The sequence below is a fragment of the Osmerus mordax genome, chromosome 9 (genome assembly GCF_038355195.1).
Source record: "Osmerus mordax isolate fOsmMor3 chromosome 9, fOsmMor3.pri, whole genome shotgun sequence".
NCBI classification, from domain to species: domain Eukaryota; kingdom Metazoa; phylum Chordata; class Actinopteri; order Osmeriformes; family Osmeridae; genus Osmerus; species Osmerus mordax.
In genome coordinates, this window is record NC_090058.1 from 16375913 (window position 1) to 16395785 (window position 19873).

Below are 19873 nucleotides of genomic sequence, written 5' to 3' on the forward strand. Positions count from 1 at the left end.
ATGCCTGCTTGTGTGTGTCTGACTGCCTGCTTGTCTATCGGTCCATCTCCCTACCTGCCTATCTGACTGCTTGCTTGCCAGCATGTCTGACTGCCTTATTGTCTGTCACTTTGCCTACCAGTCCGCCCATCTACCTTCCTGTCTACCTGCAAGTCTGCCTGTCTACTAACCTGTCGACCTGTCTGTCTGTCTGTCTACCTACCTGTCTACCTGCCTGTCTGACTGCTTGCTTGCCTGCATGTCTGACTGCCTTATTGTCTGTCACTTTACCTACCAGTCCGCCTATCTACCTTCCTGTCTACCTGCAAGTCTGCCTGTCTACCAACCTACCAACCTGTCTGTCTGTCTACCAACCTGTCTGTCTGTCTGCTCTCCAGAGTCCCGAGGCCCCAGCACCTCTCAGCCAGAGCTAGTGAATGAAAAACGACACGCTGGTAAAATGATGGTTTGGGTTTTCCTGAGGAATACAGCAGCACCATCCGTTATGTTTTCATGTGGAGGATGTAAAAGACAAACAAATCTCTTTGCAGTTGCTTGTTGACCACTGCTAAAGGGGGTCGATGTTGAATTGAAAACACTTCTTTTTATTGATGCTGGTTGTGTTTGATGTGTTTGCAAGGCGTGTGCATTTACTGTAGCAGAAGCAACATCCATGAAAATCATAGTCCAACTGTATTCATTCTGATAGCTGCTTAGGGAGGGAAATGGTCCAATTTCAAAACAAAAAAAAGAACAAATGTAATCTCCAAAGACTCGCAGGGGTTGGTGGCTCTGAAAGTAATTGACTGAACACTGTGGGTTTTTCTATCAAAGAAAGATAATTCCAGTGGGTCTGTGCCTTTTAAAATAACTGTAGCCTGTACTTATGGAATAAACAAGAGAATCTCCATTTGAATGTGAGCCTGAGCTATGGTAATCTGGGTCTTTTAGAAGCGTTTGTACATGACAGCTACGATTATATGACTCTCTCATGCTCAGGAGACCCCCCCCCCCCAGCTTCACACACAACGCTGTTGGAAAAGAATAGAACCGCAGAACCCGTGAGCCGAACGCGGAACCCGCTCTGCAGTCCGTCCATCCCTAGCGACACGGCTACAGAACGTGCAGGCTGCGAGTGTGTGTCAGACCCCACAAGCCTCTGCACCCGGTGATAACAGCCGTGCCAGTAATGAAAACCAGACTGCCAACAGGTGGTCGCTTAAAGACCCCCAGCAATAGCACTCAGGTCAGACGGAGAAAGAGGAAGAAAAAACAAAAAAACACTGCCATGCAAAATGTGTCAGAATCTAATGTTCTGCAGAGAGAAAAGCCTGTTTTCTGTCCTTTGTCCCTTGTGAGAGATCCAACCTTGTTCCTTATTGTTCCAGACACAAACGAGCAACAGTCTTTTTTGACACAGAGCTCCCAGGGATAAAGCCTGGAGCTGTTGAGTCACAGGAGAGAAAAAGGGGGGTGGGGGTGGGGGGGGTGAAGCCCATTAAGAGTTTGGGAGTTATGAATGGATATGAATCTCTTTCTGCCCACCTCCGCCCCCCCCCCACCTCCTTACTGACGATGAAGGGTAGGGAGGGGGGTTGTCCAGGAAGGAAAACTGTTATTTTCCCCAAAGAATCCCAAGACCAGGAGTAGAGAGATTGACAGACTGGCAGTATAGTCAGTGAGAGGGGCCTCTCTGTGGTTCTGAAAAGGCACAGAGGGTCCACCCAAATGCAGTAATCATTATTACTGACACTTGTGTTGACATGTTGACTTTGTAATCTCGGAACTAAAAGTGTAGTGTCCAATGTGGGTTTGAAAAGAAACACATTTGCCTTGGGGTTTTGACTGAGAAAAAAAAAAACAGTGCATTTGAAAACTGTGGTTTAACTAGTTTTTTCGTCGGTTCTCTGAGACAGGATCCTGTCTGGAGGGGTTGAGGTAGGATCTAAGTTAACTTAGTAACCAAAGCATTTCAACCGCTCTTTCCTTTCTCTATCTCTAGCATTCAAAAAGAGAGATGAGTCTGTTATCCACAGATCTGCCCAAGGGTTAACAGCCGGCAGTGAGAGTAATGTCATTGTATTCATGCACAAAAACAGACAGGATCAAGATAATGAGATATTCAGTGAGCTGTACTTCATTTGCCCATTAGTGTGCCTGCTCAACTCAACAGGCCCGCCATGGTTGGACCTGGACTGGACATACCTCCAAATACAGCCTCTTTTGTCCACACCCATAATCCATTTGTTACACTCCAACCAATTTGTTCTCATTAACCCATATAAGGGACCTGTGTCTGAGACAAAGGCTCTGGGGGAACAATACCCAACCCCCCCTGCTCACATTGTCCCCACACTCAAGTGGCCCCTCTTAGAGCGCTGTGGGCCCAGGGCCGAGGAGACAGAACTCTGGGAGAGGCTGCCAGGGAGAGAGCTGAGCGAGCCAGGTTCACCTGAAAAGAGACCCCCCCCCCCGGCTCTACCAGGAGAATGGATTATTATCCACCCCCAGAAAAGGCACAATGCCAGCGTTTCTCGTTTTGTGTTCCAGGTCACTCCATCAATCAGTTCAGCTGAGGCGCCATTCACAGTTGAGACGTGACATTCTAGAACTTGTGCGAGTCAGGAGCAAGTGTGCTACGCTAATATGAATTTCATGACCAGTGCAATTTTTGAATTGTATCAATACGATTTAAGGTATAATATCACCTGTCAAGGTGGGGAGGGGTTGGGAGGGTTAACCTACGATTCACGTCACCAGACAGAGCAATCTGCCACTGGCGTATTTGGGCTCCATGTGTTTTCGACACAGCGTTTCAGTAATCAGGTCATTTGTTCTAATGACAGCCATCAGGGGGATCATCCTCACTCAGCAGCCTGGCAGACGAATCAACTGCACCTTCGCACAAACCAATTACTCACACAGTTCAATAACCCGTTAATATACACAGGAGATGGTATACAAACTCACATGGCATAGGCCAACACTGACGTCGCTAACAATGCACCGAGCCATACCACAACAGTCTCATTTCAAACCAGCAGAATTGCCATACATTACTCTGAAGCGTGCTTTGACATTTCACCTGGTGTGGAATAGAATGCTGCATGCTCATATTCACACTGAGATCTTAGGGTCTGTACAAAAACAGGTTGGATTGCTGATATATATTTCTAGTTCATAAACTCTTTATATCTAGCATGAATTACATAGTTTAATTAATTGCCATCAAATTCACAGCGTGACTAACACTGTTCATCTACAATGTGTGATTAGAGCCATTAAATCAGTCCCCTTCAAGAAGTTTGGCTGTGAAAAAAATATTTATTTACAAAACCAACCCTATTCCACTTCACAATGAAATATGTGGAGAATGATAGGGGAAAAAATACAATGTTTATCTGCAAATGAATATAATCAAACAGGCTAATGTTGAAATGTTCCTCATAGGTTTACAGATGTTACAGTACTGACAGACGTCATGGGTGTTCTACCATGATGAGTGTGTATGTGCGTGTTTTGTGTGTGTGTGAAAAAAAGAGAGGCTGAGACAGAACGGCAGAGAAAAATAGAGAGGCAGAGAGAGGGGCAGTGAGAGAAAGGCAAAGAGAAAGAGAGGCAGAGAAAGAGAGGCAGAGAGGCAGAGAGAAAGAGACAGAGAGAAGGAGAGTGATGGATCAGAGAGAACATTCAGTTCCATATCCTGGTCCAAACTCAGTCACTCTCTTCAGTAATGCCGCCTTCACCGCACTGATTTTCCCCTCCAACTCAGACAGACTGCAGGCCTGAAAACACACACACAAAGGTGTGAACACATGCGCACGCACACACGCACACACACACACACACACACACCTCCAGCAAACCTAAACTTTTCTAGGCACTGCCCAACCAATCGTGTCATTTACACAACATTTGAAGTGACAGAAGTTAAAGAAGCCAAACGCACCTGAGTGGACCCCATCTTTGGTCGCTTGTGAAGGTAACTCTGAAAGTATGGAGAGCAGAGGTCATGTCAAACCAATGTTCCTGGGGACAATGGCAGAGCTACTTGTCTTTCTGCCTCTGAGCTATTCCACAAAAGTTAACGCACAAAGTCTGTTTACTGATTAAGACAGAGCAAGGTCAAGAGTAGTAAGGTCGAACTGTAGGTTGGCCAGCGCTTTTTGTGAAAACACAAACCCGTGTAGGACCCAGAGACAGCCTTTGTCTACCCAGCTAACAGCACATAAACCGTGGCCCTGGAGTATAATGGAGGATAGGTATGGCTCAGTGGTAGAGCATTTAACTGGAAAAACAAGAGGTTCCAGGGTCTAATCCCCCACCCCTGCCCTACTATCAGTCTGGATGAAATGGTCTGCAGCACAAATACATTATGATAATAATGTTTGAATCCATTTCAACTTCAAAATACCAATGCCAAACTCACGTTGGACTGGAAATACTCGGGAGAGAGGCCCTCCAGCTCCAGGATCCGATCCTCCAGCTTCTTCAGCCGCTGGTAAACACTGAGGGGAACTGGACCCTCTGGGAAGCAAAACAAAAGAATTATGAAATGCCATGAAGAGCAGTGATATCACATGAGAAGGTAAGCGACGTGCTGTGGTTTCAGGTTCTTCAGAGGGAACCGTGTTCTCTGCAGGCTTGCCTGCTCCAGATGGTCCTCACCTGTCGGGAGCTTGAGATGGGTCTCGATGTTGTGGAGGCGTTCCTCGATGGCCGAGTTCCCACAGGTTCTGACTGGCGGGCCCATCTCAGGCCCCACGGACCCTACTTGGCCTCCCTGGCTCTGCCCTCCTCGAGTCTGCGGCCCATAGGTGTTCACCACACGGGTGACTGCAACAACATGGGAGACACCGACGACCCAGGGCCTCAGGACATCAGTCGATCAAAGTCATTAATCAAACTGTCGATGTCGTGAAGACTTTCGTCTGACGTTTGTGTCGAGTTTGAAAGTGTTGAGGGAAATACAAAAACAGGAACTCTGTCGAAACTGCAAAGTTGGGAAGGCTGTGAAGTGACAGTCGAGCAAACAGGGACCTTACCTTTCACATGGCTCTTAAAGCCAGGGTAGGGTGTGAACACAGCTTCAGTCCGCGCGCAACTGTTCTCTTTGGCACAGGAAAAAGATGATCGATAAACAAAAGAACAGAAAATCTCACCTGCATCAGCCAAGTAACCCGAGATGAATTAATGCAGCCGAGATTTATTTTAATAGGTGCAAAGAGCTTTTAACAAGCATCTCTAGTGAGGGTGACCTAATTTCTACTACGGTGCTTCTCGAGTCTTGTTTTGGAGTACAAGACTTCTCCCATTCGTTCCTCTGGAGGGTTTCTGGACAAAGCTAGTCTTATTTTTGAGACGGAGTGCGTTAGCTACTTGAGCCTCCTCTCTCTCTCTGCAGATCAGCCTGACCTCTCGCCTGAGGAAATCAGCACTCTCCCAAACATTGGCAATCTGTGTGCCGGCAGCCCCCCCCCCCCCCCCTCCCTCCACCCCAAACCCCCACCCCACTCTCCGTCCTCACCCTGATTGCAGTCGATCACGTTGCAGAACTCCCGCACATTGTTTTCATTGATCTCCAGCTGCTTGCGCTCCATAAATGCAGATATCCTCCTGTCAATCTGTGGCGGGGAGGTCAGGAGTGGCCATTTCGGGGGAGAGATGAGATATTCCAGATTTAGAAGCTATAGATAGAAATCAATCCCCCTGTCCCCTTTTCGCGTTCCTTCTGACAATGAGCAAGGGCTGGTACAGGGAAACACCGTGATTCTCATCTTAGCATGCAAAATTGTTCCCAACTGCCCTCCATCCACCCCTCCAAAAAAAATAGTGGAATCGCTTGCCATTTGAGAAAAGGAAAAAAAGGACAAAGTACAAACACAGTTTATTTGGCTGCTAAAATAAATATACAACTAAATGCGTGCCCTCTTGTTCTACATTCACATGCAATCTCTGAGAGTAATGAGCATCCTCTTCATTGTCCATCAAGGACCTGGTCCTCAGTCACAACCCTCCGGAATCATGGCCAGCTCTCCCTGGCTCCAGCCCAGGGAAGGACTCCTTATTTTGCGCTCAACTGGGTTATCAGGCATTTGAGTCATTACGTCTCTTCCCGTAGCCTACTTAGGTAGACAATTACTTATGATTATTAATTTGCTGAGCGGCCAGTTAAGATATTGTGAGAGGCTCCTACCAGGAGAGTTGTCTGCTCTGCTCACAGAAACTCACCTCGCTTTTACTGGCTTTGATCTGAACCGTGAGGTCATCATCCTGCGACTTGCCTTCCCCGTCCCCATCTGTCATATCTCCAGGGCCTCGGGGTGGGATGTGCTCAGAGCCCGGGACCTCGTCCTCCACCGGTGCTCTGGCGGCAGACATGTCAACGCCACGTGCAACGGTCGCAGGCGAGGGCCAGGCCTCGCCCACCACCTGAGGCTTCAGGCTCTCTGACACGGCCTGAGGGATGGACAGCACGTTGACGTGGTGAATATGGTGAATCAGGAATCTCATACCCCCCGAAACACACACACACACACACACACATGGGGAATGAGGTAGGGCAAAAGTAGAATTATGCAGGACTAAATGTTTATTTATCGAGGCTAGTCTATATAATCCAAAACATTTACCTGTAGTTTTGAAATGTGCCGCTGTAGACAGTTGTACACGTGAGCAGGTTGACTGGAAGGCACATCCAGTGCGTTTACGCTGACATTGATCTTGAGAACCGCTTCACTTAATTTAAGCTGAATAAGATTTTTAAAATACCAGACAAAAACAGAAACCAATTTTGACAAACTCGTACCATACTGTATTAACTTAAGACAAAGACCCAGCGGGTTGCCTGAATACGTCAACACGTTCTCATTAGAGGATGATAAAATATACTTTGTTTCATTAGTTAACGACTCGGGATTAAATTAACTATCCATAACTAAATATGCCCAATTTATTCGCCGGTATGTTCCAAGCTAGTTAGTAAACAAGAAGGAGGAGCTATAATGCAACAAAAGGGCGATGCAACGATAACATTCTTGCTAGGCTAGCTAACTTCAATTCAGAAATAATAGATGCTACTAAATAACAATAGGCGACATCGCACAAACACACTAAAACACAAGTTACATTATAGCTTAGGTTCATTCGTACATAATATTATTACAAATCGCTGTCTGAGACCGTGAGCCATAATAGTATGATAAATCCTGCAGCACTCAGCTAAGTAGAAGATTATCAACCAACCTCGCTCCCGAAATGTGAAAGCACATTCAAAATTGTGGAGATACATTCTCTGTAGGTAGATATCTCACTGATGGAAGACATAGCTAAGACGTTTTCCACGGGTTTATCACACATTTTGTTCCCTTCGAGCTGCTTCTTTCTATCCGCCATTGCGTTTCCGCATGCATACCATAGTGCCGTCTGATTGGTTAAACGTAGATTTATTTCCCTCCAATACAGGAAATGAACTGGGAGGTTTAGGCAGGTTTCCTGATCCCCGTTTCTGACGTGAGGATACAAAAAGTGTTACAATAAACTCAGTAAAGAAGCCAACGTGGGTATTTTATTTGAGTAAGAATGTCACAATGTGATAATGAAAGATAAATGCATTCATACCTATCATTTGAAGCCATCATTTCAACAGAACAGAGCAGGGAATGAATAGAACATAACAGAACACAACACAATAGAATTGAATAGAACAACAATTTACAGATTACAGCAGCTAAACAATAAGAAAACATAAATGCACCTTATTGTTTTAAATGAAACCAAATGAGACAAAGCAACAATAGTATATGGCACTAGGAGGTCAAACTACCAAGTTCATCAGAGCCTCATCATGGACGTGTTGAGTGTTCACACGTGATTTCAGGCTCTTGTGTGGCCATATGAGGCTGACACCATGGAACATATCCCTTTACAATGGAAGCATGAATACAAGGTGATAGGTCAGACAAGTTAGAGAGTCATACTTTGTAAAGCACATACAGTAGTATTGCAATAAATGTGTAACTTCGTATTGCACACGGGACATTGGTTATTGAACATACACATTATTTTGAACTTTGAACTGTATGGTATATGTACCAAATAGTAAATGTAGGAAAAACAAATGTCAGGATTTGTTAAACTGTTATGTTGTTTTAACTGTGTATAAATTACTTTTTGTAACATATAGTTTGTTACATATAGTAAATATAATACAATTAGTTACATATAGTACTACAATTTTGCAATTATGTGTAACAAAAAAATCTTATATAAAATTGGATGGTACATTTTCCAAACTAAAGTTTTTAGGAACAGTCACTGAAGTGTCTGATGAAATATAAATTCCCCAAGGCACTGCTGCTACCTGAATGAATTGTTTAACACGAGTGAAAGATCTTGGCTCACTTTCCTACATTAACTACATCCTTTGTCATTTCCTTTTAGGAACAAAGTGTAAGAATGGTCACTCAATCATAAAACCACTGTCCATCAAGCCATCTCAGTTGTGTGAGGCCTAGGGATGGGAACCCTAACCCACAATGGCGTATTTCTCTGTGTGGACTGACTGTGGGAAACTTTCCCTGCTCTATTCAGACATTTTTTCTCCTTTTCATATAACGAGGAGAGAGACTGATGAAGCCAACAACAGAAAAAAAACAATTATAGGCGGTAAGAAAGCGCAAAGTACTCAGGGTTCAACTCCATAATGTTCTCTGGAAGGGTTAATCATTTTAGGAAGGGGGTTTTAAGACAGGCCTTTCAATTTAATTCATTTCAGGTTTTTTTTCTCCTCTTTCCAGCAGGAAGGGAACTGTAACACTTGACATCATTTGACACGCTGAACACTCGCTATATGTTCCCACGCAGCATGGAGCTGGAACATTTAAAGCTGCTCATTTAATTTGTCTGGCGGCATGTGCCAGAGTCACACTTTCGTTTTACGTCTGATTAAAAAGAAAAAATACAAAATAGATTTAGATATGATTCATGACCCTCTAAGATTTCTTTCTAGGGATATTAATTGATCTCCTTTGCTTTCTTAATAGATTAAACTCAAATCTATAATCTTGTAAACTGGAAAGCTTTGCCTGCTGCTCAGTTATTTACAAACACACTAGCATACAAATAATTTCAAGTAAAAATCTGCATGTACTGCAAGTCAATCAAACTGGAAGATGACGTGTCAATATGATCCACTAGTTTCAGGCTCGCATATCTGGGATGAATAAACTAAGTAAGCCAAGACGTGACGTTTTCAGCGTGGTTCACAATGACTGACTGGCGGCCAAGAATTGGGGCATTTACAGGAATAAGGATTTTGTGTTTCAGGGGAAGCAGGAGGGGTTGAAGAGGGATTGAGGCTGCCTCTTGCTGGTCGCCCATCAGCCACCTGCAGGAAAGCAGAAGGCTGGCTTATTTGTCTGCCCCGTTCTACAGCAACAGATGATGTTGATGGTGCATGATACAGAAAAGGCAAGCTGGAGAGGCAGGAGAGAGTGAGAGGAAAAAGAGAGAGATACAAGTGGAGTCGCCTCTTATGTTGAGGCATGAATGATTTATGTTAGCATCCACTCCCACCTGTGCTGGGCTGTGTTTTGTTTTGGAGGAAGTGCCCAGTGTTCTTGTATATTTTCTTCACTCCTTTCTGCACTCTTTCACTACACCCCCCCCCCCCCCCCCCAAAAAAAATACAAAAAAAAGAATTCCTAGGCTACACCCAGGATATAAAACACTTTGGTTTCAACAGAATTGCAGTACACAGCATTGTGCAATGCAAGCACAGTGGACCTGGGAAAGGGGAAAAAAGCCACAATTTCTTGAAACAGAGAACAGAACTGTGATGTCTAAAAGGGATACATTACGGGGCTCCTATGAGAGCATGTCATGAGGGCATGCACTTAATTCATTGCCTTAAAGTTAAAGCACTTCTAACTATGGAGAGCAGTAATGATATGGATGTAGTGCTAAGGGCTCTCATAACTCTCCATCTGCCTCACGCTGCTGTTCTCCCCTAGAGCTGAATTAAACGATTAGCATGGACAGGGTGTACCAACATCAGCACCCAAACTGTTCTTGCACCACTTAATAAGGATTCTGTCGCACAGGAAGAGAGATTCGAGAGATTGCTCTTCTACCTGGCCGCCACTTTTATTTCCCTCCCTGTGCTAAGTATGTTACATTTCATATGGTACACTTGACAAAACAACTATGACATAGTCATGCCATATGAGTCAACGCAAAGATGGCATGCCTCTTGAGTAACTCACCTTTGAGAGAGAAAGAGAGAGAGAGAAGAGAGAGAGATACAGAAACAGAGAGATATTAAGAAAGACATACTGGTAGAGTGAGAGGTATAGAAAAATGTACAGAGAGAGAGAGAGCAAGAGAGAAACTCTGACACCAAGAGAGCGGGACAGCTCCTCTCTCAGCAGCTGTGACAGTAACCTGGGGAGCCTAAATGGCCCCTGTGAAGAGCAACGAGTCGGAGTGCTCCAATCACTCGTCTGACTACCCCTGAGATGGGACATGTTGTTCGCTGTCTTGGTTTTATATCCCCACAACTATGCCCCCACAACTATGCCTCCTTGCCAAGGCAAGATACTGTCATACACAGGACATTAAATTACATCACACTGATTCAATAGATTGAATATCATTTCCTCACTGGTAGTAACGGTACTCTTGAATGTAATGACTTGCAATGTTTAGTGGGCAGCAAGGACTACCACAAGAATTTAGGCAAGGCAGATATAAAGAGAGACTGTCACTTATTGACCCAGGTGGAGGACCACCATTGTAGGTTAAAAAAAAACAATAACTTAAAAAATACTTTTTTAGAATTTAAGAAATTATGACTTTACAAAAAAAATAGCCACTATATATTTCAAATTAGATGAGAGCCTAGGCCTGAAGATGTCTGGGGAGGCAATTTTACCAGCTTTCTTTTTCATTTTCTTCTCATCCCTTTTAACTTTCTACTTGTGGAATTTACAAGCAATCCTGCTAATTTCTGTCTCTTGCTTGGTTGGTGGCCTTGGGAGGGAATCTTGCCGTAATTCCCCCCAGCCTCCGAACCCCGTACCCCCTCATCTTACAACACCCTCCCTCCACCACTGTTGGATGGTTGCACCTGTCACCTGGGGGCCTCTGCCTACATTCAGGATCAATTTACATAACCTCATTTAGCAGTTCACAAATCAGAGCCATTAAGAGCCTCTAACAGGAACCAAGGGTTCTAATTTAGCCTTCCTTTCACAGTGGGAAAATTGGGTGGCTCGGGCCTACAAATAAAGACTCAGGTCTTGGCTTTGATTGTTGATTGTGATGGTAAATGTACGGATGATTAGAACAGATTTTTCCCTTTATTGATTTCCTGCCAAAACACAGCATGCAGTGGTCCTGCACTGGGAAGCCAACTGGGGTGGGGGGGGGGGGGTGGATGGGGGGAATGGGGAGGGGGGTGGAGGGCAAAGAGAGCTAGCACAAGAGGGGAAGGAGAAGTTTAATTCTGGAGAACATGTAGTGTGACATCTAGGACTTCAAATGCCCCAGATAAATATTAATTGATTAAAACCAAAATAAGATGCTGTAATAATAACTGCCAGAACGGTCAGGTTAAATGTATTCTAAAGACATAACACAGTATGCAAATTGATCTTTTTTTTCACCAGTCAAAACACTCAATACAGATTCTGGCAAGTTAACAAATGCTGTTCAGAAAATGTTATTCTATTTTGAAGATGGTTCCCTCACCATGTGCTACATACACCTTCAATGACTAACAGGCAATCATCAGAAGGACTTAACTTAAGCCTTAACTGCTTTTATTTACCATACAGTGGCAACGTGACAGCAGCAAACAGATTCAGAGTCGTGAATAGCAGAAGTCAAGAGCTCAAAAATTATTTTCAATCGGCATTCAATTTGGAGCTCATGGAATAGAAAGGCTGATTCAGATTTCCACTCGTTCACAGCTGAACATGGAGGCTGTGTCTTCGGAGGAGGTCTGGTTCGGGGGGCATTTCAGGGGCATCCTTAATTAATCGACAAATCAGAGCTCTTCTCAGTTGCCTGCCTACACATATGTTTGCACTTCAGACTTTCACATGGTGGGCGTGGCTCTGGGTGAGAGTTATCTTTGATGAGTCTCTGCCACTGGTGCCAATGAGATTACGTAACACAGGCAAACCGACACACACACAAACCTACATCTGAGAATTTGTTGCGAGATGTAACACAACACAGGTGAAACGAGAGAAATGAATGTGACTAATCTGACATGATCATGTGTCTCTGCATCTGAGCAGCGGGTCACATGCTGGAGTTTCCTGTGGACACAACACAGCTTACATGTCCAGCCTGGTCTAGGAGCTCCATCGCTTTAGCCGTTTCACTTGAAGATAATTTATGACAAGTGCATAGAGCAGGTTTATGTGGGGGTGGGGATTTAGAATGGTGCTTGAGAATGCTATAGCAACCACAGAGAGCTAGTGGGCCTAGTCAAAGGAAAATGCAACTCTGAGCTACACACAGGGAGCAGAGTATCACATTGAAAAGGCTATATCCATCTCACAAATTAAGAGTGTCATTTCTAAAAGGTTTTAAACATTTTAGTTAATGGAATGCCTAATATCAAAATACAACATTGGAACATGTACATTTGCATGACATTTCAGGTCAAATTCAAAATGTTTTTAAACACAGAGTCCATGGAAAAACAATGTATTTCTAAAGCTTTAGTCATAACAATCAAATGAAACGACTTGGACGTTGCTTCACGGCTATCCTAATGCAATGGGGAACAACGAACCTGTGGAGAAAGACCTTTTCTGCATGTCAACCATTCATTCCTTGAATAGCAGGCCTATGGCTACTACCAGTCTATAGGCTTAAATGCTTTGGCTACCGGCCAGTGGACTGTCTTGTCCATCGCAGTGTCTGAAACGGCTAGTAAGAAACAACTGTTATTGCTGTGTGCAGACGAATTACATTTAATGAACACGTAATTGCTGGAAATGGACTGAACGGTTTCAAAGCAAACAAGGATTCCACATTGATTTGCATTTCCCTTTTTGGGCTCCGATTCGCTTTGTCCGACGTCTCTATTGATTAGTCTGTGTGTGTATCGCTCCGCATGTGTTTGCCTTCATTAACAGATAACGGGTTACTGATTACTCCCGTCGCCCGGTTTAATGTTGCTTAATGTCTACTTTGTTCCTGTGTCGTGTCAGGGGGCTGGGAGCATAATAGGCGGGTGGGTGGGCTGTGATTTCTCCGTAGTGAGGCAGTGGTATTTAGGACACAGGGGTGCAAGGGGATCAGTGGAGAGGTTAGAATAGCAAAACCTTAGGGTTGACTGAAACCCAGCATGTGGCCCCTGTCCCAGTCTCAGTATCTGCCAGATCATCATTCTCTACCACGTTAAGGTTCGTTTCCTCCACATCCATCGCAGACATTTTATTTTCACATAGCCAAAGTATGAAACTTCAAGGTCCAGTGACAGACCTGGCAATAACCTGTGAACATCATAGCCATGGTTTGTATGAGTAAAAGTTGGCTATATGATCTACATTGAGTTTAAGTGCCTTTTTCGAAAGACAAGCAGTTAATACAACTGTGAAGAAAACAGCTATTCAAAGAGTTTTAAGTGTGCTCGTGTCGAGTCGCCCATAGAGGCAGGCCTACTGCTGGTTTCCGTTCCCTCGGATTTATGAATTGACCACGAAACAATGATCTGCGATTCCTCTGCCGGAAGAAAAAAAACACAATGACAACACAGAAGAGAACGAACGCGTTGCAGACAGAATTGCATGTTAGCTAATTGTCAATTTAAGCGACTCGCTGTGGCTAATTATGTCGGCACAGCCAAGCCATTTGCATGATGGACTTGCCACCTGCCTCAGCGCAAGAAGGCCCGCTGCCAGGGAAAACTATATAATTACTGAACAGCAGTGGGGCAATTTTTGACTGCAGTCCCCTTTGTGTCGAATGAATTCCTCGTAATGACATATTTCATTAGGGGGCAAGTAGCACCCCTCCTCCCGGCTACAGAACAAAACCGAATAAGTCTCAACAGGTCCTAATATAGCCTACACCGCACCTCACACCTCCACCCCGAGTATTTTCATTAAGTTGCAGTTATTTGTTTCTTTGGGGTGAGTTAAATAAATGTATTTGCCTTTCCAGCCCTGCATTGGTCAAAACATATACTTAAAGTGATTCTTTAGTCGGAACTCATCAAGCTGACATGCCATAAAATGCTGAGGCTATTTGGAATAAAGTATCTTGATTGCTTATTATATTGCTTGTTATCATTATTTGACAAACGTTATCACATGCCCGTTTCTCGCCTCTTTATAACAATCTTAAAATGGCTAGTGGCGAAGTGTTGACTCTACAGTGTGGACCTATATGGTCTCGAACGCCAAAGCATTAAAATTAGGCCTATATCAGACTCATACGCAAAAAAAAAAAAGTTTATGATCCTCAGTTTATTACAAACAGTTCGTTATAATCCGTTCATGCTCAGTTTATTAATAGGATATCAGTTTCGGTAAATCAAACTCTTCATGTTAGCCTACAAGTTATGTAGAATAATCCAGCTCAGTGGCATCTCCTGGCTGGTAGCGTATCATGCCTCTGCTAAGCATGGGCTTCTGTGAGCGTTTTCTTCTCATATGAATCCATTTATCCAGTTCAGTAAATCTGTTGTCCGGACAGACCCAAGCCCAGCGGGGGTTATAGCCTAAAGTCCAGCAATTAAGGTCCCATTACCTTGAAATAAGATAGCCTCGGCTTTGTTGGGGGAATTTGTGAGCCACGTGTGCAAGCTATCTGTCTGTATAAAGTAAAGAATGAAGTTGGTGAAACATACATCGGGAGAAACGATTACAAATCACAAAATAAAGGACTTGGTCCTAACACGGTTAGTGATGGCTCGTTGGCTCCGAAAGGACTCCCGCTGGTACTGTAACCTCCAAGGCCAAGGCTACTGGGCTGTAGCCTAATGTTCAAACTTAATCCAGTAAGGCACTCGCACCCTGTATAATTGCTTACTGTTTGTAGCTCGAAGATTTGAGATGATTTGATTACGTCTTTTTAAAGCTATGCTACTTAAGCCTCTAGCCTTACGTAAGAATCCAAACGTTGGAGAAGCCCCTTGAAGCCGCCCCTCCCAGCCACACACACGCACACACACACACACACACACACACACACATGCACACTATAGTTTCAAAGATCAGCTGAAAGTGTGCTGAAAGAGAGAGAGAGGGCCACATGTCGTGCTGCTATCAGTCTTAGGTTAGCTCTGCTAACCGAGAAACGTGGCTAATTGAGGTAGCCTATGTATCAATGAAAGCCTCTAATTTAGATTATGCGCATGTGCCTGACCTTCTCGCACGCTCAGGGCAGCATTGCTTTATGTAAGAAAACTGATCATGTGCAACATCCAAAATGTATAAACGTAAAGATAAATAGACTGTCCATGAAAACCTTACAAGTTAAAGGCAAAGGGGCATGAGTAATGCGTGAAATAAGCCTTCACGAAAAGAGGCAATTCACACTCGTTTGGAGTCATTGAATGCTTGTCTCCAAAATGACCCGCTACCTAATCAGTGCGGGCAATCAACATTTGACCATTTCAAAATACAACCTATTTTCGGAATAAATAATTTTCTCACTCATGTACAAAAAACGAGACCCAGCTTCTCTGCAATTCACGTCTGTCTCCAAGGCCCATTCAAATGGCGGACTGATTGCAGCTATGGCCATTAGAAGAATAATGTTCACAGAAGAAACAAAACCAAATGAAAAACGAAGGTATAAAAATGTGTTTTTTGTTCCTCTGAGGGAAAGGACTCTATTCAGCGCGTTCTGAATGCGCTGCATTTCACTGATGCAACAATTATGCTGAAAGGTCAAGTATTACAGCATCCTGTGTTCCGTTTTGCATGCTAAGTATTTCAGTCCACAAATGACCCTCCGCTTCAAGAACCAGATAAATGCAGGACAATTAGCGATTTTTGCAACCAGTTGACAATAAGATTTACCAAAGGAGATGATTGCTGTTACATTTAAATTGTCGTATTTTTCATGCATATTATGGAATTCTTACTGGAGTAATGTTGTTTATAAAACTCCTTTCGAAGGAATAAAGAAATTTGAGTTTACGCTTTCAAAAATCCTTTTATACCCTACATTTAACTCTTTTTAGCTCAATCAGACTGTACAAAATGGGACCCACCAAATACAAGTTTAACATCTCAACCTTACAGGGTTTTGTGTCCCTGTGAATGATTAACCTGCAAGTGTCGCAACTATACACTGATAGCTTCATACCATAGATGTCAAACAAACTAACAAAAGATAGATTGGCATTTAAGATTTATAAACAGTCGAGGCGTTTTAATCTGGAGTAAATAGACAAAACCCTGTCTACATTTCTTGCCAAAATGACTGGAACTATAGCTGCAAATATGCACATATTGAACATATATTCATTTTATTTCATTCTAAGTGTGTTTTTGGAATGCAGATTGTCCATCACAAGATGTGTGTCGTGACAGTTTGTTCGATTATGAGGGAATCATTTCAGCACCACGGACAGCGACTCATAGGCCATCACAAGGCCGTAGCCTACGCCATGCCAACATTTTGAGGCCTGGTGGTGATAATGTCAATGAAGTTTATGCTCAGTGGGCTAGGCCAAAGCTGTACGTGTTTTAAAATTAAGACTTTTTCCGTCATTGGATGCCAATTTTTCCATTAGCTCGTGGTATATATATACATTGGCTGAAATAAACCTCTTATCACAGTGTGACTCAATAAGGGATTCTTCAATCAAAGCTGGTCCAATACTGGTTCGAGGATTTTGCTTTTTTATTGCGAAATAATCACCATACAACACAAAATTCAGACCTACCAAAGTGAGAGAGGTGTCCAAACTTTGTAAACTCTAATTTAAATATGATTACATTGAGATTAGGGAATAATTGGTCGGGGTTGGTGGAGATTTGCCTGCAGTAAAGCGAGAAGGACTTGCGGAGTTGTACTATGAATCTGTATAAAAGAGAGCGATGAGAGCAAACACGCTTCCTACAAGTCATTTTCAACAGCTACAAGCTTCATACAAAGACCACACACGGCGCTAAAGACATGCTAATGTAATCCGAAGACCCTTAGTGCTTCTGCGGACAAAACCACCACAGCAAATATCTAATAGAACGTACATTCTGCTGCTAGTACTACGTTTGAAAATGTCCGACAACAAGACTTTTCTTGGTTCAAAGTGCTGGAACTAGAAAAAAGGTAATGTTTTTTTCTAAGTCAGTGGAAACTGAATGTAAATTAAGGTTTCTCCAGGACTGCAGTCGACTATAATCCTGGAATAATGTGAGGTGCAAATGATCAAATAGTGGTCTAAGAGTTTGTCACATTGTCAAACGTTTACGTTTTCCCCAGAGCCTCACCACACAATAAAATACAGATGATTCAAATGTCCATGGCAAACATCCTTTAAAATATGTTTTCACTGTATTATGTACCAGAAGGAAGGTTACAATGCCAAACTAGTTTAGACCACATAATAGGCCCACGGGGTTACGGTTAGGTTTATAGCATGCAATTGTTACAGTCTTATTGTACAGTTATCCTTGGACTACGTAGATGTCCCCATTGGTGGATTGGTAGGGTTGTCAAAACGGACAACCTTCTCTCCATTCCGACTACTTTTCAATACTGAAAGTATCAACAAGCGCCACGTTCCAGTAATATCCGGTCACTTCATGCACAAGGCAAACGATGGCCTCTAAAAAACAAAAATAGCCTAAGCGTAGGGTCTAAGCCTTTACTGTATTGACGTTGTCTTATTGAGTTATTTACAAGCATTTCCATTGCAGGATTTTTGTGCAAAACCCCGCACAGCTGATGTGTTAATAGAGGTATGGCTATACTACACCAAAAATATACATAAAAATATCCACGTAAACATTGTCCCGGATTACTGGGGCCTTTCTATCGAAGGGCAGGCATATTAATAGACCTAGCACATACTTTATGGATTTGGTGATATCCTTACTCATGACTATAACCATTAATTCATGTAGCTTGTAGCAGAAGACTACAGCACAACGTTAAAAAAGAGTGATCTTAGGTAGATTGATAACAATGCATAAAGGAGTGCAGAGGTTCCACAGGACTGTGTTGTGGCTGTCCATTTCTTTTCATCATGAATATGTGCGCCAGGTTTCGACTACGATGACGTGCTTCTTTGAAGTAACATTTTAAAATTACCTTTAATCGCAACGGTCTTGTATAGTAGCGTATGCAAAGGCCATCTGAAAAATATAAATGTATAATTTTGGCGGTTCTGTTACATCTCACAGAGGTAGACCATAAAGGGTAGGTTCTAGGCTGGATGTAAAATGTCAGCAAATATTTAAACCAGAGCTTACGTCTCACACCAAGAAAATGCATTTAACCTGAATCGTGAGAAAGACGGTTAATCTGGTTTTCTCTTTGGCCCCGGCCACTCCATCTCACATACAATTAATTTGAAATTAGTACTCCATATCTTGGGTAACCTTTTCAGATCAACTATGATCCATTAAAACCTAAACGACATAAATGATGGACGTTATGTGAAACATCTTTAACATCCTAATGGCTTCTAAACGATATCACTAAATGTCAACACGAGCATTTTGCTCGAATTTGTTTAGTGACTCAGGTATGAACATATATTTGTAGCTGACATTGCTTAATTTAAAAATGCTGTTAACTTCGGGAGGTTGTAAACACTTATCGTAAAGTTGTTTTACCTTCTAAACGAAAAAATACATAAGACGTTTCATTTTTACTTATCAAGGTGTAAACAAAGGAAACCTTTTTCCTTTCAATTCACTGACTGATTATTGATAGACGTACCTCTGATAAGCAGGAGAATTTGCCTTTCTTAGTTTGGCTATTTGAGATGAATAACGTTGTTTGGTCAGGGATCTGAACGATAAGCGGCCTTTGAGTAACATTTGTTTGATCCCCACCTCAGTTGACTGACTCAGACTCCACACTCACATGCTGCAGCGCACCCTGAAAGAGGTACACGCCGAATGCACACGAAGGGCAACTTCAAAACAAGAACAAAATAAAATAATAATTCTGTTGAAATCCTAATGATATATCTGAAAAACATGTTCGAATTCTAATTTAGTAAAAAAAACTATACCGTTGTATATTATAAAACATTATACACTCGAAACAGCAGCAACATAAGTTGTAGCCTATTTTCTCAACAAAAAACTTGTTACATTAATTTTGCTCTCAGGCAACCTTCATCTGTAGTTTTTGCTCATTTTCAAGGAGCTAAACACCCCACTAGGTTCGATAAGCAAAATAAAATATCTTACGTTCTAAACTGCCCTGTTTGGATCATTCATGCTGAACGACGGATTAAGATGAGGGCTAGGATACAACCAATTTCAATAAAGGGATCTGTATTTAGTTTACATAATTTATTAATAGGATTGTTTGCCTGTATTTAAGTCAAATATCTATATAAGTTACAAGGAAATAAAACATACAAATACTGATGGAACTCAAATAACAACAAACCATCAATAGCATTAAAAACTTTGTACAACATATTGCTAAAAACTATATATTCAAACCTTTTACATAAATATACAAGCTACGTCGTACATTAAGTTCTATTATAAATCAGAGCAATCTGTGAAAAAAGTTCATAAGCACTCACATACAATAGCCCCCCACCCCATCCCCCACCCCCTGAAGATTCTCACAATTTAAACCCAACTGAGCCACAAACAGGTGTATGAGTTTCTGAAGTGGCTAAGGATCTCGGTATAATTTACATAAATAATTCCAGGTGTAAGGATTG

General features: G+C 42.7%; 2 protein-coding genes across 2 annotated transcripts in view; both read right to left on the bottom strand.

Annotated features, from left to right (window-relative positions):
* The window catches only part of slc25a21 (solute carrier family 25 member 21), a 128341-nt gene that overhangs the window by 9190 nt on the left and 99278 nt on the right, over positions 1-19873 (bottom strand). The window lies entirely within an intron of this gene.
* On the bottom strand, positions 3287-7379 carry mbip (MAP3K12 binding inhibitory protein 1). Its single transcript, XM_067243321.1, has 9 exons — positions 7225-7379; positions 6612-6728; positions 6211-6438; positions 5507-5603; positions 5025-5090; positions 4648-4815; positions 4409-4506; positions 3929-3967; positions 3287-3764 (listed from the first exon to the last, which is right to left on the bottom strand). Exons 1-9 carry the CDS (start codon positions 7372-7374, stop codon positions 3657-3659), a joined length of 1071 nt encoding a protein of 356 aa, XP_067099422.1. The 5' UTR covers positions 7375-7379; the 3' UTR covers positions 3287-3656.